The 18,712-nt window shown below is 53.9% G+C and overlaps 2 protein-coding genes and 1 long non-coding RNA gene across 4 annotated transcripts; all 3 read right to left on the bottom strand.

Annotated features, from left to right (window-relative positions):
* Nucleotides 1–894: 894 nt before the first annotated feature.
* Nucleotides 895–2,717, bottom strand: LOC112962350. Its single transcript, XR_003252257.1, has 4 exons — nucleotides 2,617–2,717; nucleotides 2,129–2,167; nucleotides 1,778–1,852; nucleotides 895–934 (listed from the first exon to the last, which is right to left on the bottom strand). It is a non-coding gene; the product is annotated as an uncharacterized LOC112962350 (long non-coding RNA).
* A 9,348-nt stretch (nucleotides 2,718–12,065) lies between these two features.
* On the bottom strand, nucleotides 12,066–14,254 carry LOC112962352. The gene is made up of 3 exons (XM_026058417.1): nucleotides 13,651–14,254; nucleotides 12,875–13,539; nucleotides 12,066–12,679 (listed from the first exon to the last, which is right to left on the bottom strand). Exons 2-3 carry the CDS (start codon nucleotides 13,117–13,119, stop codon nucleotides 12,148–12,150), a joined length of 777 nt encoding a protein of 258 aa, XP_025914202.1. The 5' UTR covers nucleotides 13,120–13,539; nucleotides 13,651–14,254; the 3' UTR covers nucleotides 12,066–12,147.
* A 105-nt stretch (nucleotides 14,255–14,359) lies between these two features.
* On the bottom strand, nucleotides 14,360–17,750 carry LOC112962351. Of its 2 annotated transcripts, XM_026058415.1 has the most exons (3): nucleotides 17,498–17,750; nucleotides 16,605–16,790; nucleotides 14,360–16,337 (listed from the first exon to the last, which is right to left on the bottom strand). In XM_026058415.1, exon 3 carries the CDS (start codon nucleotides 16,311–16,313, stop codon nucleotides 14,607–14,609), a length of 1,707 nt encoding a protein of 568 aa, XP_025914200.1. In that variant the 5' UTR covers nucleotides 16,314–16,337; nucleotides 16,605–16,790; nucleotides 17,498–17,750; the 3' UTR covers nucleotides 14,360–14,606. The 2 variants fall into 2 exon arrangements, with proteins under 2 accessions (XP_025914200.1, XP_025914201.1); XM_026058416.1 differs by lacking the exon at nucleotides 16,605–16,790.
* Between the last annotated feature and the right edge of the window lie 962 nt (nucleotides 17,751–18,712).

Genomic DNA, 18,712 nt, shown 5'->3' with positions numbered 1-18,712 from the left:
ATGTCTCACTTCCCTGGAGACATGAGGACAGACCCAGCTGGTGCAGATCTCTCCAGCTTCCCTGACATAGACTCCCACAGGCAGGGGAGAGACCTGGGAGCATCTCTGGCACAGCCAGAGTGCATCAGCATCCTCACCCCTTGCTTTCTGTGGGTTTGGCACTGCAGAGGCCCAAGCCCCCAGCCCCAYGTCTGCAGCAGAGGTGGGTGCTGGAGGGAGAGGGGATCCCTTCTCTARGGCATCCCTCCTTAGCGGAGATGGGACACTCACCCTGGGGGAACGACACHGGAGCCATGTCCTGCCTGCACCAACACACATCTCCATCCTCACAACAGCCACGGGGCAGGAGCCCTGTGACGGCAGGTGCCCCCGTCCCTCTTGCGCTCCTGTTTTGTCAGTGCTGAGGGGAGAGCCGGGCACAGGGAGAGCAGGGCCAAGCTCCTTTACAATCCCCTGGTCGCTGTGGGACCAGCTTTTCCCAGGGCCTCCCAGGATTGCCTGGGTCCCTCTGTACCTCCCCCATCAACAACGGAGCAAGGACCAGATGGGGACGGAACAAGCATGGGGTCAGCATGGCAGGAGCAGGAGGGTGTTTTAGAGGCAGCAGAAACTGGGAGGGAGTCAAGTGAAGGAAGGGACCCCATGAGRGACTAAAGCCAAGGGTTCAGTGTCAGGGGAGGGTGAGGAGGAGCAAATCTGGAGGGTGGAGGGTGTTCGGGCAGAGGAAATGCCAGGGTGAGGATGGGGACAAGCGGAGAGCAGGACATCTGCATAGAGCCCAGAGACCTCAGGCACCAGAGCCTGGTTGCTGAACCCCACRCCCTCGTGCCAAGAGCCCAGCATCGCTTGACCCGATGCTCTGGGAAACTGCGTGTACAGGGAGGGAATCACTCACCTCTGGCTGAAGGCTCCTCCTGGGACCTTGACCCACTGCCTGTGAGGAAAAGCAGGCAAAGTTAGTGCCTCCAGCTCTCCCCAGCTACTTGCACAGACCTCCCTCAAGAACAYGTCCTGCAAACCATGCTGAGCAAATGTTTGTGGAAAAGGGAGTACAAACCCATGGCCAGATCCCCATGAGGGAAAATCAAGAAAATCCATGCAACTGTGTTGCAGTCATGGGGATCCGCTTACTGTCACTCTAACAAATGTCATGATAAATAAAAAAATGCATCATAAAGATTAAAGTCCTACTTAGATCTGGCCCCACTACCCCCCCTGCTTCCATCATGCTGGGGACAAGAGAGGGTCAGGATGCTCTTCCTGGGAAGGGGATAATATCTGTGGGGTTCATGGAGGCTCAAGAGACTCCTTGGCATGGCCCTGTCCCTTCTAGCATCCCTTCCCCTTGCCCTCTAAGAGCCACAATGTGGATGGCTTCACACAGACCGGAGCCCCGGGTCCCCATCCCCTGCAGGGTCAGTGAGGGTGTCACTGGGATGGTGTTGGGGGAACTCTCCCCAGGTGGCAAAGTCAGGGCTGAAATATGATCATAGCAGCAGCCCAACCCCAAGCATCCCCAGCTCCTGCAGACATAGCGAGGTCCCACAGGGAAAACTGGACACAGGCCACCGGTAGAGTCCTCTCCTTCCTCCAGGGTCTGCTGGGGCCCTGGAGTGCCTGCTCACACCTCAGTGCCCCGTCTCACCCGTGATTTCCAGGCTCTGGGGAGCCTGCAGGCAGAGCTCCTCAGCCAGTTGCTCCCATCTCTGTGCTGGTACCCACACATGTACCTCCCTGTGCTCCCCTGGCAGACCTTCAGGAGAACAGAGTAACTCACCTGTCCCTGYTCAACATTCAGGCTGTGAACCGCCATCCTGTCCTTACATAAAAAAGTTTGGGGTTATGGGTGACTCTGGAAAGACAAAACAGTGGATGAGAACTGTGTCACCAGGCTGAGCAGAAGGTATGTGGAGGTTCAGCTGAGGAGCCGGGAGGTCACCCAGAGAAGAGGCAGTGATGGGGGGATGTCAGGGGCTACTATCAGTGAYTGTAGGGCTGCAAAACAGCTTGCATCCAGGATGGTCGCTCCTCCAAGGCTTCAGTSCTGGGGAACAAAACCCTTTTCTCATCCCTTCGCTGCTCCCCACATGCCTCCCTTGTCTGGGAACATCCCCATGTTCAGACTCACCTGGGGAGCTGCCGATGTCCTGCGTGGTCACACCGGCACCTGCATTGCAGAGCAGATGAGTGAGTATTCAGAGAGGCAGCAACCAGGCTCACCTGCGAGCAYCTGCCCAGGTCCCTATGTGGAGTGACCAGCGTGTCATTAGGCTCGTTGTTTGAGGCTGATGTCCCTGGAAGTGCTAAAATTCTCAGTAAATCTCAGGAATTGATCCAAAGCCAATTACAAGGTCATGGCTGAGGAAGAAAAAAAGYATGCTAAAGTTTGCAAATAAATCAGTACTCTAGCCTTTACACTAGATCACCTCCTGAGATCACTTTCTTTTCTCCACAGTTCCCCCAAAAGCCCATTTGCCCCGGCCCCAGCCTATTTTGGCCCCATCCTAAAGCCTAAACAAACAGCCCTCACCCCACCCCAGACTCACAGAGCATCCACAAYAGGATGGTGGGGAAGTCAGGATGGGGGCTCTGACCCCAAATATTATCCCAAAGCACCTTTACGCTTTGTAGGAAGGCATCCCCTGTGATCGTCTGCCCCGACGCCCTGCTTTCTGCTCAGCACCGAGGGCTGTGGGATCCTGCGTCACATCTGAGGATGGGGCTGATACGTGTCTGTGGCCAGCGTGGCCCTCGCTTCTGAGTGAAAAGCGAAACATCGCTCACACCCACCCCTTCCTCCAGGCCAGACCGTGTTCCTCTCTCTGTCTCATCTCTCTGCAAGCTCTGAACATGCTCAAGAATCACCCCACCACGCACATGAGTTTGGGTTAATGCACTGAGTTACTCCCAGCAAGCTGCATCTCTGGTGGGAGGCTTGATTTCCTCCCTGGGAAAAATGATTCAACCCAAAAGAGGAGAATAAGCCACTCYCTGCCCCCAAGCAGCAGATACTGCCCGCAGGAGATGGACCCTCAGATGGGCAACCTGATGCTCTTTCTGGCCATGTTCATCACAAATGTTCTTGGGGTGTCACAACAGCTGCGTGGAGCTATGGTCCTGGCACAGGGGCATTTCCTTGCCCCATGCCCTACCCCTTCCCCAGGGTTTGCACCATGATGCTCGATGTTGTGGCATGGCAGAGAAGTCCTGCTCAGCCCTGGATGTGGGATTTGACTAGTTCAGCAACGCTCCCAAAACCCCTTCTCTTCTGGCAGCACCCTTAAAGGATGGAGCTATGGGGTGCACCCTGTCAGGCTGAGACCAACRGAGTGTCACAGGAGCTGGCCGACTGAGGCCACAGTGATAAAAAAAAAAAAAAAGAGCTCTGCAATGTGGGGCTGGGAGGTGGTGAGGAGACCTGTGAGCGGAGCCACAATTCAGGAAGTGGTTTGTGTCAGCATCCCTGTGCACCAGTGTTGCACCTCCAGCAGTGCAGGAGCATTGCACGAGTCTGCTTACAAGCCCCAGCCCACCTTTGCACTATTTATAGGAGGCAGGCAAGCTCTGGTCTTTCTTGGTCTGTTTTCTGGTTTTATAATTTCCGTTGCAGTAGGAAACAAGTCAYCACTTAGTAATTCAGAATTTGACCTGAGAGGGCTGCTCTGGCCCATATGAAATGCTCTCTGTCAAACTGCTTTAGGTGCATTTCAATTAGGCATGATATGACCCAGAACACCTGGGAAAACTAGCTCCAAAAGCTTCTGGGTGATTMTTGCTTGCATTTTTCTTTAAAACAGCAATGATTTCCAAACACAACAGAAATTTCCAAAGTCTTCTGTGCTCTGGGAAGAAGGACTGTGACTGTTTTCTATTGAAAAAGCCTGGAAAGGCCTGACAGGCCTTGCAAAAGTCCTGGGACCTCACTCCATCTTCAGCTGCATCTCCCCACACACACACTTCTCCATGGGAAATTTTGAAATCTCCCCACTCAAAACTTCTGTTTCCCATCTGTGTCATGTTTATCTTTCTTTCTTTTCAGCAATCAGCAGTCTTCTCTTCTCTTTTTTATACCCCGCTCTCAGGAAATGCAATTGAATACACTCAGATTTAGAGGTCCAGGCTTTTTACCTCCCCAGCATCAGGCCTAAGCCCTCCCCATGTCGTGTTTCACTCTTTGGGCTACAAGGCTTGCAAAACACCACAGAGCAGGAAACATAAGCGTATATTCAAGAAGGAAACCGAAAGTGAGAAGAATACAAAAGTGTGTGGGAGGGGAGGAAAGAAAGGGCAGGAAGTGGAAATGAGATAAGAAAACTGTCCGCCTTTTTCTTTGGTGCAATCTGTGAGAAAAGACAGGAGGGGAAAAAAAAGGCCCCACTGTTGATTTGCCAACTGGTGCAATGCCCTCTGCATCTGGCCCCCAGTTCAGAGCCACACATGCAAACTGCCCTTGGCCAGAAGCTTCCTCTCCTTGGATGTAATCTCCGTATCTGCCTGCAGATGGCTGGACAGACACCCTGGGGAAGGACGGATCACATCAGGGTGAATTCCTCCGGGGAGGCAGAGCTCCCCAGTGCAGRGACTAAAACCAGGGGGACAGGGACTCCGCAGAAAATGGGGAGAGTATGTGGGGTCAGGAGTGTCTAGCCTGGGAGAGGATGCATACAGGGCCATGTAGACCCCTTTCCACCCAGGCAAGCAAAGAGGAGACTGGATTATGGAGCCTTCTCCCACTGCACAGTTTAAAAGCCAAGAGCCTGAGCTCCCGACAGTGGAGATCCAGGGCCCTCTTCCCATGCAAAGGTGTTTAACAACTCTGGAGATGTTCTGGGTTTCCCTCATAAGCCCAGATTCCCCTTGGRCTCTCCAAATGGCACCAAAACTGGATTGCACACCAGCTCAGTGGAGCCTGCAGGGCTATTCAGTTCACCTGGGTATAACTGCCCGTTGACAGATAGGAGAGGGGATGATTAGGGCATTAATGATGAAAAGAGGGTTGCAGGGAGGTCAGGCTGCAACCCTGGGGCTCAAGCATGTATTCACAGAAAAGTGTGTGTGAGGGGTTTCTTGCTGTGGTCCCTGGGCTGCAGCTGAACCTACAAGCCAAACAGCACAATGTTGTTGGGGCAGAAAGCCTGGGGSAAGAAGATTATAAATGACAGTGTCCTAGTGATCCAGACAACGGGCTGCTGCAYCTACCAAAGGTTAGATTTAAGGGTCAAGGTACTAGGCTGGGTGCCACTCTGATAATCCTTGCAGGGGATACAAATGCCTGTTTGGGATCAGGTTGGACTTGATCAGCTGAGGTTCTTTAGGGGGAAAAAAAAAAAAAAAAGGAAATTCTGTTTGTCCAAGAGATGTCAAACGGATATTGCACATTTCCAGTACAATGTGTGGAAGTACAGGAATCTCAGGGCTGAGRCTGTACAGGCTGAGAAATTTGGAGGAAGCCTTGCCCTCAGGATGTTGGAAACCTGCCATGCATTGGYTTGTGCTACTGTGCTGAGCCCAGGGGAAATTGTGACATACCTCGAGTCTCCCATGGAGGCTGGTGCTCACAGACGTAGTGCAACACACTGTGACAAAGCAAAGTCACACCCAAGCCTCTCTGGGGGCTTTTGCAGGGGAGTATGGGCAGCAAGGCACCAGGTGCCGCCCCACAGTTTGCAAGCCCRGGTGTGTGCTTTCTGCCTGCGGTGCACCCAGCACGGCAGGTATGTGTCCTGCCTGTCCCATCCTCTTGCATTCTCCTCCCYGAGACCAGGGTCATGCCCCAGCGAAGCATCACAGGCAGGAAACCAGCCTTTACTTCCCCTTTCTTTCGCTGCAGCCTCATCCTGGGGAGCACAGCGCTGTGTGCAGACGTGCCTTGGGCATGGCAAGAAGGAGCTGGGATGCCAGGGGTGCTGGTACCCTGCTCTTGCTGAGCTGGCTTGCAGGTAAGTGGGCAGGTTGCCCAGTAGGGTGTTGCAGGGGAGGACCTGGATATCAGGACTCCTGGGTCCTCTCCACAGCTCTGGGAGAAGGGTGGGCTTGCAGCACGGTCAGACAGGCACTAACACGCGTGTGGCAGGTGGAGACCAGAGAGCAACATCCACCAGCAGTGCGCAGGGAGGCACTTTTGAGAGTCAYGTCCAGGATGGCATCAAGGGATGAGAGCACAAGTCCCTGGGAAATCCTTCATGGTGTCATTACTAGGGGAAAAAAAGCCCCATCTGAGAGGCAAAACCATGAGTCTCTGGAGCAATTGCTAAGGGGTCCAAAGAGTCTAAAAACATAGAGCTTCATGGACAGTCTGAAGGTCTGTGTCTGCTGTGTCAGGTGCTTAGAGGGATGTGTGGGCATCCCCTGGCCGGTTGCTACGTTCATGGAGGGCTTATCTTGCTAACAGGGATGTAAGAAACRTGCCACGCTCCCACGGAGGGAATCCTATCCTTGCATTGAGCCATGTGCATGAACATGGCATTGTATCCCTCTTGGGGCAGGACCAAGCATAGGACAGGTGTGGCTGTACCTAGCCGGGCAGGAAAGGACAAGGCATCACTTAAAAGCCCCTTTCAATCCCCACTAGTGATTTCAGACCTTTGTGCAGAGCTCTGCAGCAAACTGTCCCCATCTTCTACAAGCTTTCCCAGGGCAGGTTCTCTTGCCCCAGCATCCTAAGAGTGATGTATCCCTTTCTACACCAGCCAGCMTGCCCTCTTCTAAACACCAGCTGCAAAGGAGCCTGGCAGACCATCTTMGACTAACCCCTTCTGCTACCCTACACAGGTGCCAGCGAGATAGAGACGGAGACCTGCAGCTCCCCAGGTGAGTGCATCGCAGAGGGGATGGTCAGAAAAATACCCTTCACACACACACACACACACAAATGTGCATGTGTCCTGGGCCATGGCAGTGAGAGGAGAAAGCTTGGGGCTCGATTCCTGACACCTTRCCGAGACTGCACTGCAATGCTCATGCTTTGCACCATGCTGCACTGCATGTGTGTTCTGGACAGGTGGCCTGATATCAGCTCATGGGAAATGCCCAGAAAACCAGACCTGATCCTGGATATCCTGTGGCAGCAGACATGTGGTTTCTGGCATGGCAGCAGGATGAGGCCTTTCTCTCTCCCTTGTGCTTGCAACAAAACACTCCTCCGCTGTCTCTTCATTTCTCCAGGCCCTCCAAACCCACTATGGCTCTTCCATCCAAGGAGAATTGCAACCTTGCTTCCCATCCCCTGGCACAGSATGTCCTGGTGACCATCTGGCCATGGGGGCTGGGATTCATTGACCACAAGGCAGCTGCAAGCCTGGAAAACCCCAGTGTCTGCATGCTTGCCCAAAGGGGAAGGCATTGCTTAGCTCTGTGTCAAGCAGTTTCCTCTGTGCAGCTGTGGGAAGAGGTTTCTTTTCAAGCTAGAGGGCAAACTAAAAGAAAAAACAAACCCACCAAAGATGTGATTTTCCTGTAGGGACTGTGGATGCACTGTGAAAGATATCACAGTTGCTCGGGAACATTTTGATGGAGGMAGCTGCAAGTTTTAATTATATAATTGCACCTTAGCACAAAAGATTGGCTAGAAATTAATGGAAAGGAAAACATTTCCCTTTGGAAATACCATCATTAAGTGCTTCGGTCCCCCCACATTTTACGTATTTTTGCCTGAGAATGTTCTGCCTACTTAGCCAGGAAGCAAAAATTGTTTTGGTTACTAAAACCCACATTTTTTAATATATTTACCCTCCAGCTCTTTTCTTCCCAGGTCTGTTTCTGTCTTTACCTGCTTCAGTGCTGATTCCTGACATGAGCAGAGCTTTTGCTTTCCATGAGTCAAAGTATTTCTTACTTTTTTTCAAATTTATTCCATGACTCACCGGCTGGCTGAAAAACGGACAGGCTCTTCCAACTCTTGTTCCTTTTTTCCCCTTCAATTTTCTATTTCCATCAAAAAGCGCCGRGGCAGCTGCAAAGCCTATGCTGCCATCGGAGAGATTAAAAGTCATTGCTCACCAGCACCTCTCCCTCTGTGCTAGCATGCCACAGCTGCGTCTCTTTGCCATTTCAGGTGACTTTCCCCCACCAGCACTCTTCTCAAACAGCTCTTCAGCTCAGGAAGGCGACTTGGTTCTGGCACGCTGCCTTGTTTTTTCCCACTTCCCCGTTGCCCGCATCTTCTTCTGCAAGAACGGGGTGGAGCTGGCAAACCACCCAGTTGGGAAAGGGCAGTTCACCTCCACGCTCACCTTCCGGCTCTCCCCAGAGAGCAGCGGCACCTACTCCTGCGGGTACCTGCGCCTGAGCAGCCTCGGACAGGTCAAGCTTTCGAGGCTGAGTGTCCCGTGGCTCCTGAGTGCTGGAGGTGAGTGGATTAAGGACAAGGGGAGGTTTTCTCTGCCCCATATCCAGAACACCCCTTGAACAACCCCAGAAGTGGCTGCCCCTATTGCACAGGCTCAGGGGCCCTGCAGTGGCAGCCCCGCTGGGACCCTACCAGCAAGATCAGCCTGGTGCAGCAATGTTCCTCGTTAACCATAGTAGAGCATCCTGGGTCCACCCCCAAATCCCTGTTTGTCTGCGCTCTGGCAATCCCCACGATGTGACAAGGACAGGGTGGTTTGGGGGCGACCCCTTCTCTGYGTGTTTGTCCCCCAGGCAGGAAGGATGCTCCAAGGAATGACAGCACTGCCCCGAGCCCAGAGCTGGCAGCTGAAGGTAAGAAGTTGCATTCCCYGTTCTTGCTGTGGCACCCCACGGGATAAAATTTTGGCCAAGCATGCCAGTTTCCAAGTTCTGGTGTCACTACCTGCTCCAGATTGGACAGTCYCTGCGGCACAGAAAGGGGAATGGGAGGGTGCCGTCCTCTGCTAGCCAGCAGCACAAGGACTGCCAGGTCTTATCATGGACTTGGTCACCCCCGTCCTCATGGGAAGACTCACAGTGTTACCCCTGGGTGCCTTCCAGCACAACACAGCTTCCAGAAAGCAGCTTTTAGCCACCCAAGGTGGCTGCTTCCTTGCAAATGGAAATTCCTCATTTTTCCTTCCCTGGKCATGGGGGTATACAGAACTTTTCCCTGAAGCGGCCTGAAATAGGTGTTGCAGCGCTGACGGTGTTGGCATTCTCACTTCAGCTCACCATCGCTCACCAATGGGGACTTGGGGAAAATCAGCTGAGGAAGGGACAATATTCCCTATATACAGGACCTGGGGATTCCTGGGTTGAATACACTCTGCCATGAGCTCTTCCTGCAAGGAAAGCAAAGTGACTACCAGGCTGTGTCAGGAGCAGCACGGCCAGCAGGCTGAAGGTAGCTACCCTCTTAGTACGCAAGTCTGGCTCCATTTAAAAAAAATGACAGATCCAAACTCCTCTCGGCCCTTGCAGACAATATAATGAGAGCAAACAGCTACAACTTGTAGCTTGAGAAGTTTGGACAGGACATTAGCAAAAGCTTGTTTCCCTTGAAGGTGGGGCAGCCCTGGGATAGCTGTAGCCCTGGGATGGGTCCAGCAAGGCCAGACAGTCTCCAACCTCAGCAGTTTTTCAATACTGGGTTATGCCAAGCCATGGCCAAGCTATCAGAAGCTAGTCCCACTTTGAGGGGGAGTTTGGAGTACAGGTCCCTTTGCACCAACACAGTGGCAGCTTTCCAGGTTTCCTAGCATCATTGCAAATGAGCCAAGCAGCCGAGGACATGGTGGGGATGGTGCAGAGCTTGGCTTTGCCCCCCTGGCCTGGRTCCCCTGGGAACCAGTGCTCCTCCTCACTGCTGGCTGCTTTCTTTCTCCCAGGGCTGGGAGTCTCAGGCAGCCTGGCCTTTGTGGTTCTCTCTTTCCTGACTCTGGCTCTTGTGGTCCATCTCCTGCTGCAGATAGGTAAGAACAGCCCCGGTCAGCGTGGCTGGCCATTGCGCAGTGCATGGTGCCATGCTGTGGTTACCAAGCCTGCATTTACGTGCATTCACGCTGAAGGTGAGCAGCTCAAGGCAGCCTTCAAGATTAGGAGGCATAAACTGGGCTGTCAGTCCTTCGGCTTGTTTTGAAAGCCCTTGCACAGGCGTGGTGCTGTGTTTGTCTCATGTTTATGGTGTGGTAGTTCCTCTCTGCGAGCATGTTTACCCACATATCGCTACGTCTGCCTTGCAGGAAAGCGAGTCCAGCTGGCCAAGTTAAAGGCTTTCATCTCCTGCTAGAAGGTCACAACACCTCACAAACACTGTGAAGGAAGAAAAGTCCAGGAGCCTTTTGCAGTCCTGCTGCTGGACCAGAGAAATGCATTGGGGTGCTGAGGACTGCTGCACAAGCCACTCTGATATCTGCAGTGCCCCACAGCCATGTCAGGGGTAATTGGCCCAGGATGATACGCCTTGGGTCARTGCCACCTGCACTGTGTAGGCAATTGCCGAAAGCACCTCCTCAGCCTTTGCAGTGTCCTGAGCACCCAGCTGCTCCATCTGCAGCCCCAGAGACACAGCACTCAGCCACAAAATGCAGCTCTACTGCCAGAGCCAGCAGAGTTTGCTCCAGGCTCCTGGGAGCAGCTGTGAACATTGCAGTGGATCAGGAGCAAGAAGGTGCATTCATTAAAAAGGTGCTTCACCCTCTGATTCTTGGTCCTTTTTAGTGGTCTCTGAAAGGCTAGGAGCTGAGATCCTCCACCAGATGCAGCTAGGAGCCAGAGTCCTAGGGGAGTCTCAGCTGTAGAGCTTGCCTCAGACAGGCACGGTTGGAGCCCATAAAGATGTAAGGGCTGGACTGCATTTCGCAAAGGCACAGCCAGCACAAAGAACCGCTTGCCAGCAGCACCCAAGAGAGGAAGAGGCTACACCTGGCAGGACTCTCCATCAGAGCCATTTTGCACACTGTTCACCAAACACCTGATGCAACAGACCCATTCAACAGGGACAAAGGGTGAAGGGAAAGGGGAGAAGCTGGGTTTGCTCCATATCGCCCTGCCCCTAATACCACTCTCTGGAGGGAGGAAAGTGGGGGGGTGTCAGGTCATCGGACATGGTGATGGAGACATCTCCGCCTCACTCTGCTCTTTCCCCCTTTCAGCTGCATTGAACCYTTCAGACAATAACTGTTGGGGGATCCAGGGCCAAAAAAAAAGGCATAGATTTGCATTTCAGAGCTGTCTTGTGCCATTCTTACCCACAAAACCCTTCAGACCTCATCCTGCTCTCACCTCTGCCCGCAGGGCCTCAGCTAAACCACAGCCCATGAGACCCTGTCCACCTCTGCTCCCCCAGGTCACCGCGATGCTCTTTGGTTTGCTTGGCTGCCGTTGCCACTTCCAACCACAAAGCCAAACAAAAAGAAAAAAGCCCTGAGCAAAATCTGTTCATCAGAAGGAAATGGTAACCCTGGAAGGCAATATCTCATAGCTGAATGTGACACAATTCATGGTAACCACTAACCTCATCAGATAAGCAGCAGCACATGAGGAAGCCCAGAGCTGTTCTCTCCTCCTTTGATGCACAAGAAGGAAAGGGGAACAACAACCCAAAAGAGATTTTGCTCAAAACATAGCTGACCATGGCTCCCAGTACCTGGCTGGAGCTAGTCCAGTTACACCAGCTTTTCACCTCAAAAATGTACCCTTCTACAAGAGACGATGGAGGGATGGTGGATGGGCAGGTAGATGGATGGGCAGGCAGATGGATGGACAAGCACAGAGGCGAGTCATTTTATGAGAGAGATGACTGATAGACTGGCACAATGGCCATGGGAACAACAAACAGAGGGATGGTCTGTTAGATGTAGGGCTACGGTAGCTTTTTGAACCCAGCATGGAGAAACATCATAACGAAATCTAAGCTGTAATTCTAACCAAAGAGAACTCCTTGAGGAGAGGAGCTTTCCCCTAGGCAGAGGGTGCAAGCAAGCTCCCAAGCCCCAGGCACAGCATAGCCCACCCAACTCTGTGCAGGACCTTCAAACCCTGCTTCCAGTCCTCATTGCTCAAAGGGGAGTCCTCCGAACCAGTTAAAAAGGCAGCTAGGAGGTGACAGAAGCATCCTCCCTCCTCCATGGCCTTCTGAGTCCCCTACCTTCGAGCAACACAGCACCAGTCTGGATACTTGGCTTTAGCCTTTATTGAAGGAAGCACATGTTGCCTGGCATCTAAAGCAAGCAAGAACCAAAACAGAGAGCACTATCACCTGCCCGTCTTGCCTTTGAGCAGGTTCTTCCAATTCTTCGGCCGAGGCTGATACTGCCCAAGGCTACCAGGTGGTGCTTGCTCTGAATATGGGGGGGGACTATCTTTATCCTCCACAATTACTTTCAGGACTGAGTTAGCAGCGCTGGACATGGTGGCCATGACCTGCACATGGTTGGCAGAGACCATGAGGGTCTCCTGGCATGCATGGAGTTTGGCTCGCTGGAAGGTGGTGCCATTAACGTTGCCAGTGGGCACGCTGTTGTACATCCTCTTGTAGACATCCTCCAAGTTGCCGAGGTGGGCTTTTTCCATGGAGATCTCCAGGGCAACCTCCATATAGAAAATGTTGTAGTCATAGGGGTTGGAGAAGAGGATGGCCAGTGTGAAGGTGTCTGCCTCATACACCAGGATCCCCACGCTCCCCCGGAAGCTGAGCGCTACATTAGCAAATTGGCAGCTCTCCGTGGCACCAGGGGGGATCTTGGGACTGGGTGGTATATAGCTGTAGCCACTGTAGCAGTAGCTCCTGCAAGGAAAGCACAGTTGAGGAGGAAAGGGGAGAGCACTTGGACATATTTTACGTGCCCCAAGGAAAATACTCTGACTTCGGCACTCTGCATGAATCCTGGGTGTCCTCTCTGGCAATATTTTTTCCACCCCTCGCATTCACCTCCCCCCTGTACCCTCTCACCTGCCAGGGAGCTGTTTATTGCAGCATTACCTGGGGGTATGCAGGGTCACATTCCGGGTTTTGTTGGCTATCTCAATTTCCACGCTCCGCACAAAAAGAGAGCTCATCTCGGGCAGCGTCCGGATGTCTAGCGGGGAACAGAGGGTGGCTGCTCCAACCAGCTCTCTGGAGGAAGGCAGGCTCTGAAGAAGGAAACCACAGCGCTGACCAAAAGCAACCTTCTCATCACACCCAGGCAAAGTCCTCCCCTGGGCAGGGTGTGCTTGCGTCAACATTGTGACTTGTCAGTGACAAATTCAAGGGCAGGGCACTTTCGGACAGACAGTGCTGTTCTTGCGATTGCTTTCAAGGCAGAGCCCTGAATCTGCTGCAATTTGGTGTCATGATGGCAGGGATAGCATTAACTTAGAGAGCTTTTTCTGACTACCAGATGGAACTGTGAAGTTACGTAGGACGGAGGTTCACCCTCTGTTTGGTAAAAAGCTGGAAGGAGCAATTAATTGCTGCGTGCCTAATGATAAACCGGGAAGGAAGCCCTCGCCCATGGCACAGATAAGCAGGCAGGAGGGTTTTCCTGGAGTCTCGCTGTAAATCCAGAGGCTGGAAGACCGACGGGTTGAGGCCGTGCATGTTCATGACCCGTTGCTTTGGCAGCTGCCAGCTGCGCAAGTTGCAGGGCGATCACAGGAGGAAAACTGCAAGGGAGGAAGATATTCGCATGTGGACATACACATATATGAAGGATACTTTGGCAGCAAGTGAATCTTAATGCTCCAAATGAGCAAATATTTATTTCACTTTAATACCTGCTGGCTGGGCACCTTCTCTCTGCTGTGTTTACTAGCATAGGCAATAAATGTCTCAGGTGCCCTGCATCCCCAAGATAAATCCTCTTGCTTATGGCGCGAGGGCGGTGAGTGGCAGAAGGAGGGCAGGACTCTCTTCATCACGTGTTTTCTTACATCTGGTCTTGGGAGGGCCCTTCACACACCCCAGAGGACACGACCAAAATGTGCGTGCAGGTGATAAAGTCACCCCACCCCAAAAGCTTCTCCGAGATCTCCAGGTGCCTCAGTGGCACCACAAGAGCCTTTTCCATCCCTCAGATAGAGCTGGAGCAGAGCCATTGAGCTCTGTTTTTCAGGGCTTGCATCCAAGCTTAGCGCCCTGGGGGAAGCTGTAAGTGCAAGGCAAGAGACTCACCCTCCCTCTTTCCAACCAAAGAAACAAGTCCTTTGAGTCCTGGCCGACCTCCACCCTGGAAGCTATCTCACCTCCAGCTACCCCTCTTCACCCCACAGATGATCAGAGCATAGATCAGATATATGGGCCCACACTGACCCCCCCAACAACCTCTCTAAGGGCTTCGTTCGGTCCATGGTTGGCATCCCCGAGAGGCCCATCTGAGCTCAGACAGCTCGTTCGAATCACTCCTCTCGAACCGGGCTCCTGGCAGAGCTGCCGCACTGCAAAAAGCAAAGCAGCTGCCGTTGCACGAGCAGGCAGAGAAATGCGTTCAGGCACGCCAGAAGTATTTATTTGCACAAGGTATCCACAAGAGCAAAATCACCTCTCCTGCGGATTGCGTACAGCCCTTAAAAACACCGACAACTAATCCTTCCTGGTTGTCTGACTGATTAAAAAAAACAGAGATAGGGTCTATCGATGCAGAACCATCTTTGTAAGCCACAGGCTTCCCGTTAGTCCGGCCAAGGGGACACCTTCCCCAGAAATGGCAGATCCATGCCTGGTCCTGTGGGCTTCACTTAAGGAAAAGTCCCCTTGGGAAGTCAGCCCCACAAGAGGGGATGGCGAAGAAAACCTGAGCCATCCTCAGGAGCTCCGAGTGGCCAGCCAAGCTGCGGGAGCTGCTGAAGAAGCGTACCCATTTCTGGTGGGTTTGCAGAGCGCCGAAATCGCTGATGCTTTTGCAGTCCCTCAGGAAGGTGATGAGGTGGCAGAACTGATCGAAGCACTTACTGTCGTCCACCACGACCCCACGGTCCGCCAAGTACTTGATGCAGCCCTCCACGTCCTCCCAYGACGGAGGCCCCCGCAGCTGCATCCACTGGAAACAAGAGAGCGCGTCGAACTGCCCCGTTTGGGCGTCCAGGTACTCGACGAAAGCCACATAGAGGCCCTGCACGCAGCGGCAGAAGGCATCGCACTGCCTGTCCCTCCCAGCGGCGCGCCTCTCTGCCAGCAGCTCCTTCACCCGCAGTGACATGAAGTTGTGGGCTCGGCGCTCCAGGAGGGTGCGACGGACCGAGGCCAGGACGCTGAGCACCTCTGAAAGGGAGTTGTCCTCCCTCACYAGGGTTTTGAGGTGCATGTCGAAGACGGCCACCTGCGAGGCCAGGTGCTGCAGATAGATCTCGCTGAAGTCGTCCTCGAAGAAACTCTTGATGGCAAAGGGGGGCTTGTTAAGGGAGAGGAAGAAAGACTTCAAGGCTGGGAATGCTTGGAGCAGCCGGGTGATCGCCGGGAGCAGCAGCAGCCAGGGCGTCCTGCCATGATACAGCAACCGCCGGTACTCCCTTTTGGCAAACTCCAAGAAGTCCTTCAGCGGCTCTGTCCACACAGCATAGACRGAGACATAGGTGTAGATCTTCCAGACGATGGACTGGATGTCGACTTCCAGGCTATCTGCCCCGTGCTGGATGCAATTGCTGAGGATGTGCGCGGGGCAGTCGGTGGCGATGAAAGCGCCTTTCAGCAGCTCCCGCAGCCCGGGGACGTCGGCYGGGACATCAGTCGGCCCCAGCCCCCCGAACATGGCGTTACGGCTGTCACCCACTATCGCGACGCACTTCTGACGCAGGCCGTGCCTTTCCAAGATCTCCCAAGCGAGCACGGCGGCAGTGGYGGCAGGCGCCGGCTCGCCCGGCTCTGGCTCCACAGCCATCATCCTCATTTGCAGGCCACCCCTCTTCCAGTCAAAATACCGGATTTGGATGGGAAACGGCACCCCTCCATCGCCGGCGCTGACACCCAGGGCCACCCCGCAGAACGGGACCCCATCCAGCAGGTCCCCCGCACCGCGGTCGAGCCCAAAGGGAGCCAGCGCCTCCTCCAACCTCTCCTCGGTCTTGATCTGCAAGCCCAAGACATCTACGCCAGGCTCAGGAATCTTGGCCAAGCCAGGCGAGCCGGCCAGGGAGTTGCAGCAGTCCTGGAGCACGGTGGTGGAGAAGCCCAGGTCATTTTCGGATGCCACATCGAAGGGCTGGCAGTCAGCGGGGAGGAAGCAGCCGGCCAGCCTGGCCGCCGAGCCGCCCCCCAGCACGTTCCTCTTGTGCTTCATGGACTGCACGTGGGCTTCCAGGTCGAGGGAGCCCTTGTTGGCCACGGAGACGTAGGTGCCCCCCTGGCACACYAGGCACTCGGCCTCCCATCTCTCCCGGCCCACGCGGAAGCAGGGGTATTTGGCCTGGAGCTCCTCAGTAAATTTGCATTTCCGCTTCGGCATGATCYGGGCAAGACTCGGCTCAGCCTGGAAGCAAGAAGAAGGAGAGTGAAAACCTGCAAAACAGTGCTCCTGTGGGTGCTCTCCCATCTCATACCCGTCGCCTGCATGGGGATGCTTGGATGCATCCCAAACGCCCCAGAGGCCTGTGAAACAAGCCCAAACATTTCTGCACCTATGGCAGAAGCTATCCCAAAATGGGCASGATCACAATTTGCAAGAGTTCAAGCACTTTGCATTGCCCAGCAGGTTGCACCCACCCTTGCCCAGGTGGGCGCCCGCAGGGACTCGCACCTAGAAAGCGCTGGCAYCATGAGCCATGGAGCCAGATCCCACGCACAGCCCCGAAGGGGCTCAGGATCAGTCCGTTTCCCCAGCGGACCGGCAACGGGGTGGGATGCCGAGACGCGTGGCAGTGGAGGGAGGTGCCGGGAGCATCGCAGAGAGGCTCCACTGGGGAACAGAGGGCACCGAGGAAACCTGTCAGGAGGAGAGGAGGGAAGAGAAGAGGATGAGGAGGAGAGGGAGAGGGAGAGGGAGGGGAGGGGAGGGGAGAAGAAAAGAAGTGAGACATAAAGAAGGAAAGAAAAGTGAGAGAGAAAGAGAGGGAGAAAAGAAAGAAGAAAAGAAAGAAGAAAAGAAGGAAAAGAGGAAAGGGGAGAAAAACAAAAGAAGAGGAAAGGGGAGAAAAACAAAAGAAGAGGAAACAGGAGAAAAACAAAAGAAGAAGAAAAAGGAGAAAATGAAAGAAGAGGAAAAAGAGAAGAAAGAGAAAAAGAAAGAAAAGAGAAAAAAGAAAAGAGAAAAAGAAAGAAAAGAGAGAGAGAAAAGAGAGAAAGAAAAGACAGAAAAAAGAAAAGAGAGAAAAAAGAAAAGAGAAAAAGGAAAGAAAAGAAAAAGGAAAGAAGAGAAAAAAGAAAGAAAGAGAAAAGAAAACAAAGAAGAGGGAGAAAAAAAGGAAAGAAGAGAAAAAAGAAAGAAAGAGAAAAGAAAACAAAGAAGAGGGAGAAAAGGGAGAAAGGAAAAATGGGGGGAGGGATAGAATGAGGAAAGTAGAGAGGAAGTGATGGAGAGAGGGAGGGAAAAAAACAGAAAGAAAAAAGTCAAAAAGAACAAGAGCGAGAGAGAGAAGAAGGACAGAAGAGAAAGAGAGGAAGGAGGAGGAGAGTTTTTCAGGCAAAACTCACTTCTCAAACCTCCCTGCAAAGCAGCGCCGTTTCYGCAGGGCCCCAGCGTGGGGGTCCGGAGCCCGGGCGCCCTCGGCCCGTCGCCCCCGGATGCTGCTCCCGCGCGGCCCGGTGGGCGCCAATGCTCGGCCCCGTGGAGACGGTTCCTGCTCCGCCGCAGCCACTGACCCAGGAAGCTCAACCCGCCCTGGGCACGGGGCCGCYGAGCAGGGAGGAAGCGAAAGCCCCRAACCCTTCCCRTACAGCGCTGTGMRCCAACRACCGAGCCCGTCCCGTACAGCACCRTGCACCAATGACCAAACTACCCYGTACARCGCCGTGCACCAGCGACCAAACTACCCCGTGCAGCGCCGTGCACCGATGACCAAACCCATTCTATACAGCGCCGTGCACTGACAACCAAACCCATCCCGTGCAGCACTGTGCACTGATGATCAAACTACCCCGAACAGCGCTGCGCACCAACGACCAAACCCCTCACATACAGCACCATGCACCAACGACCAAGCCCATCCCGTACAACACCGTGCACCGATGACCAAACCACCCCGTACAGCACCATGCACCGATGACCAAGCCCATCCTGTACAGCGCTGTACACCAACGACCAAGCCCATCCTGTACAGCGCTGTACACCAACGACCAAGCCCATCCTGTACAGCGCTGTACACCAACGACCAAGCCCATCCTGTACAGCGCCGTGCAACGATGACCAAACCCTTCCCATACAGCACTGTGCACCGACGACCAAGCCCGTCCTGTACAGGGCCGTGCACCAACAACCAAAGCCCATCCCGTACAGCACAATGCACCGATGACCAAACTCATCCCGTACAGCACCGTGCACCGGCGATCAAACCCCTCCTGTACAGGGCCGTGCACCAACAACCAAAGCCCATCCCGTACAGCACAATGCACCGATGACCAAACCATCCCATACAGCGCTGTGCACTGATGACCAAACTTGTCCCGTACAGCGCCGTGCACCGATGACCAAACCATCCCGTACAGCGCCGTGCACCGATGACCAAACTTGTCCTGTACAGCACCATGCACTGATGACCTAACTACCCTGCACAGCGCCATGCACCAACCAGCCAAACCTGTCCCATGCAGCGCTGTGCACCGACCGGCCAAACCTGTCCCATACAGCGCCATGCACCGACGACCAAACTCCTYCTGTACAGCGCCAAGCACCGAAACCAACCCCCCCCC

Source organism: Apteryx rowi, unplaced genomic scaffold (genome assembly GCF_003343035.1).
Source record: "Apteryx rowi isolate R43461 unplaced genomic scaffold, aptRow1 scaffold_1468, whole genome shotgun sequence".
In the NCBI taxonomy this organism is placed as follows: domain Eukaryota; kingdom Metazoa; phylum Chordata; class Aves; order Apterygiformes; family Apterygidae; genus Apteryx; species Apteryx rowi.
This window is presented reverse-complemented; position numbering and strand designations above follow the sequence as displayed.

Bases quoted from the DNA above. Each gene is read 5' to 3' on its own strand.
- LOC112962352 (XM_026058417.1), bottom strand. From the start codon at position 13,119: ATGTTGACGCAAGCACACCCTGCCCAGGGGAGGACTTTGCCTGGGTGT. The intron at 12,680-12,874 runs GTAATGCTGCAA...CTTTCCTTGCAG, and splicing joins GTGACCCTGCATACCCCCAG to GAGCTACTGCTACAGTGGCT.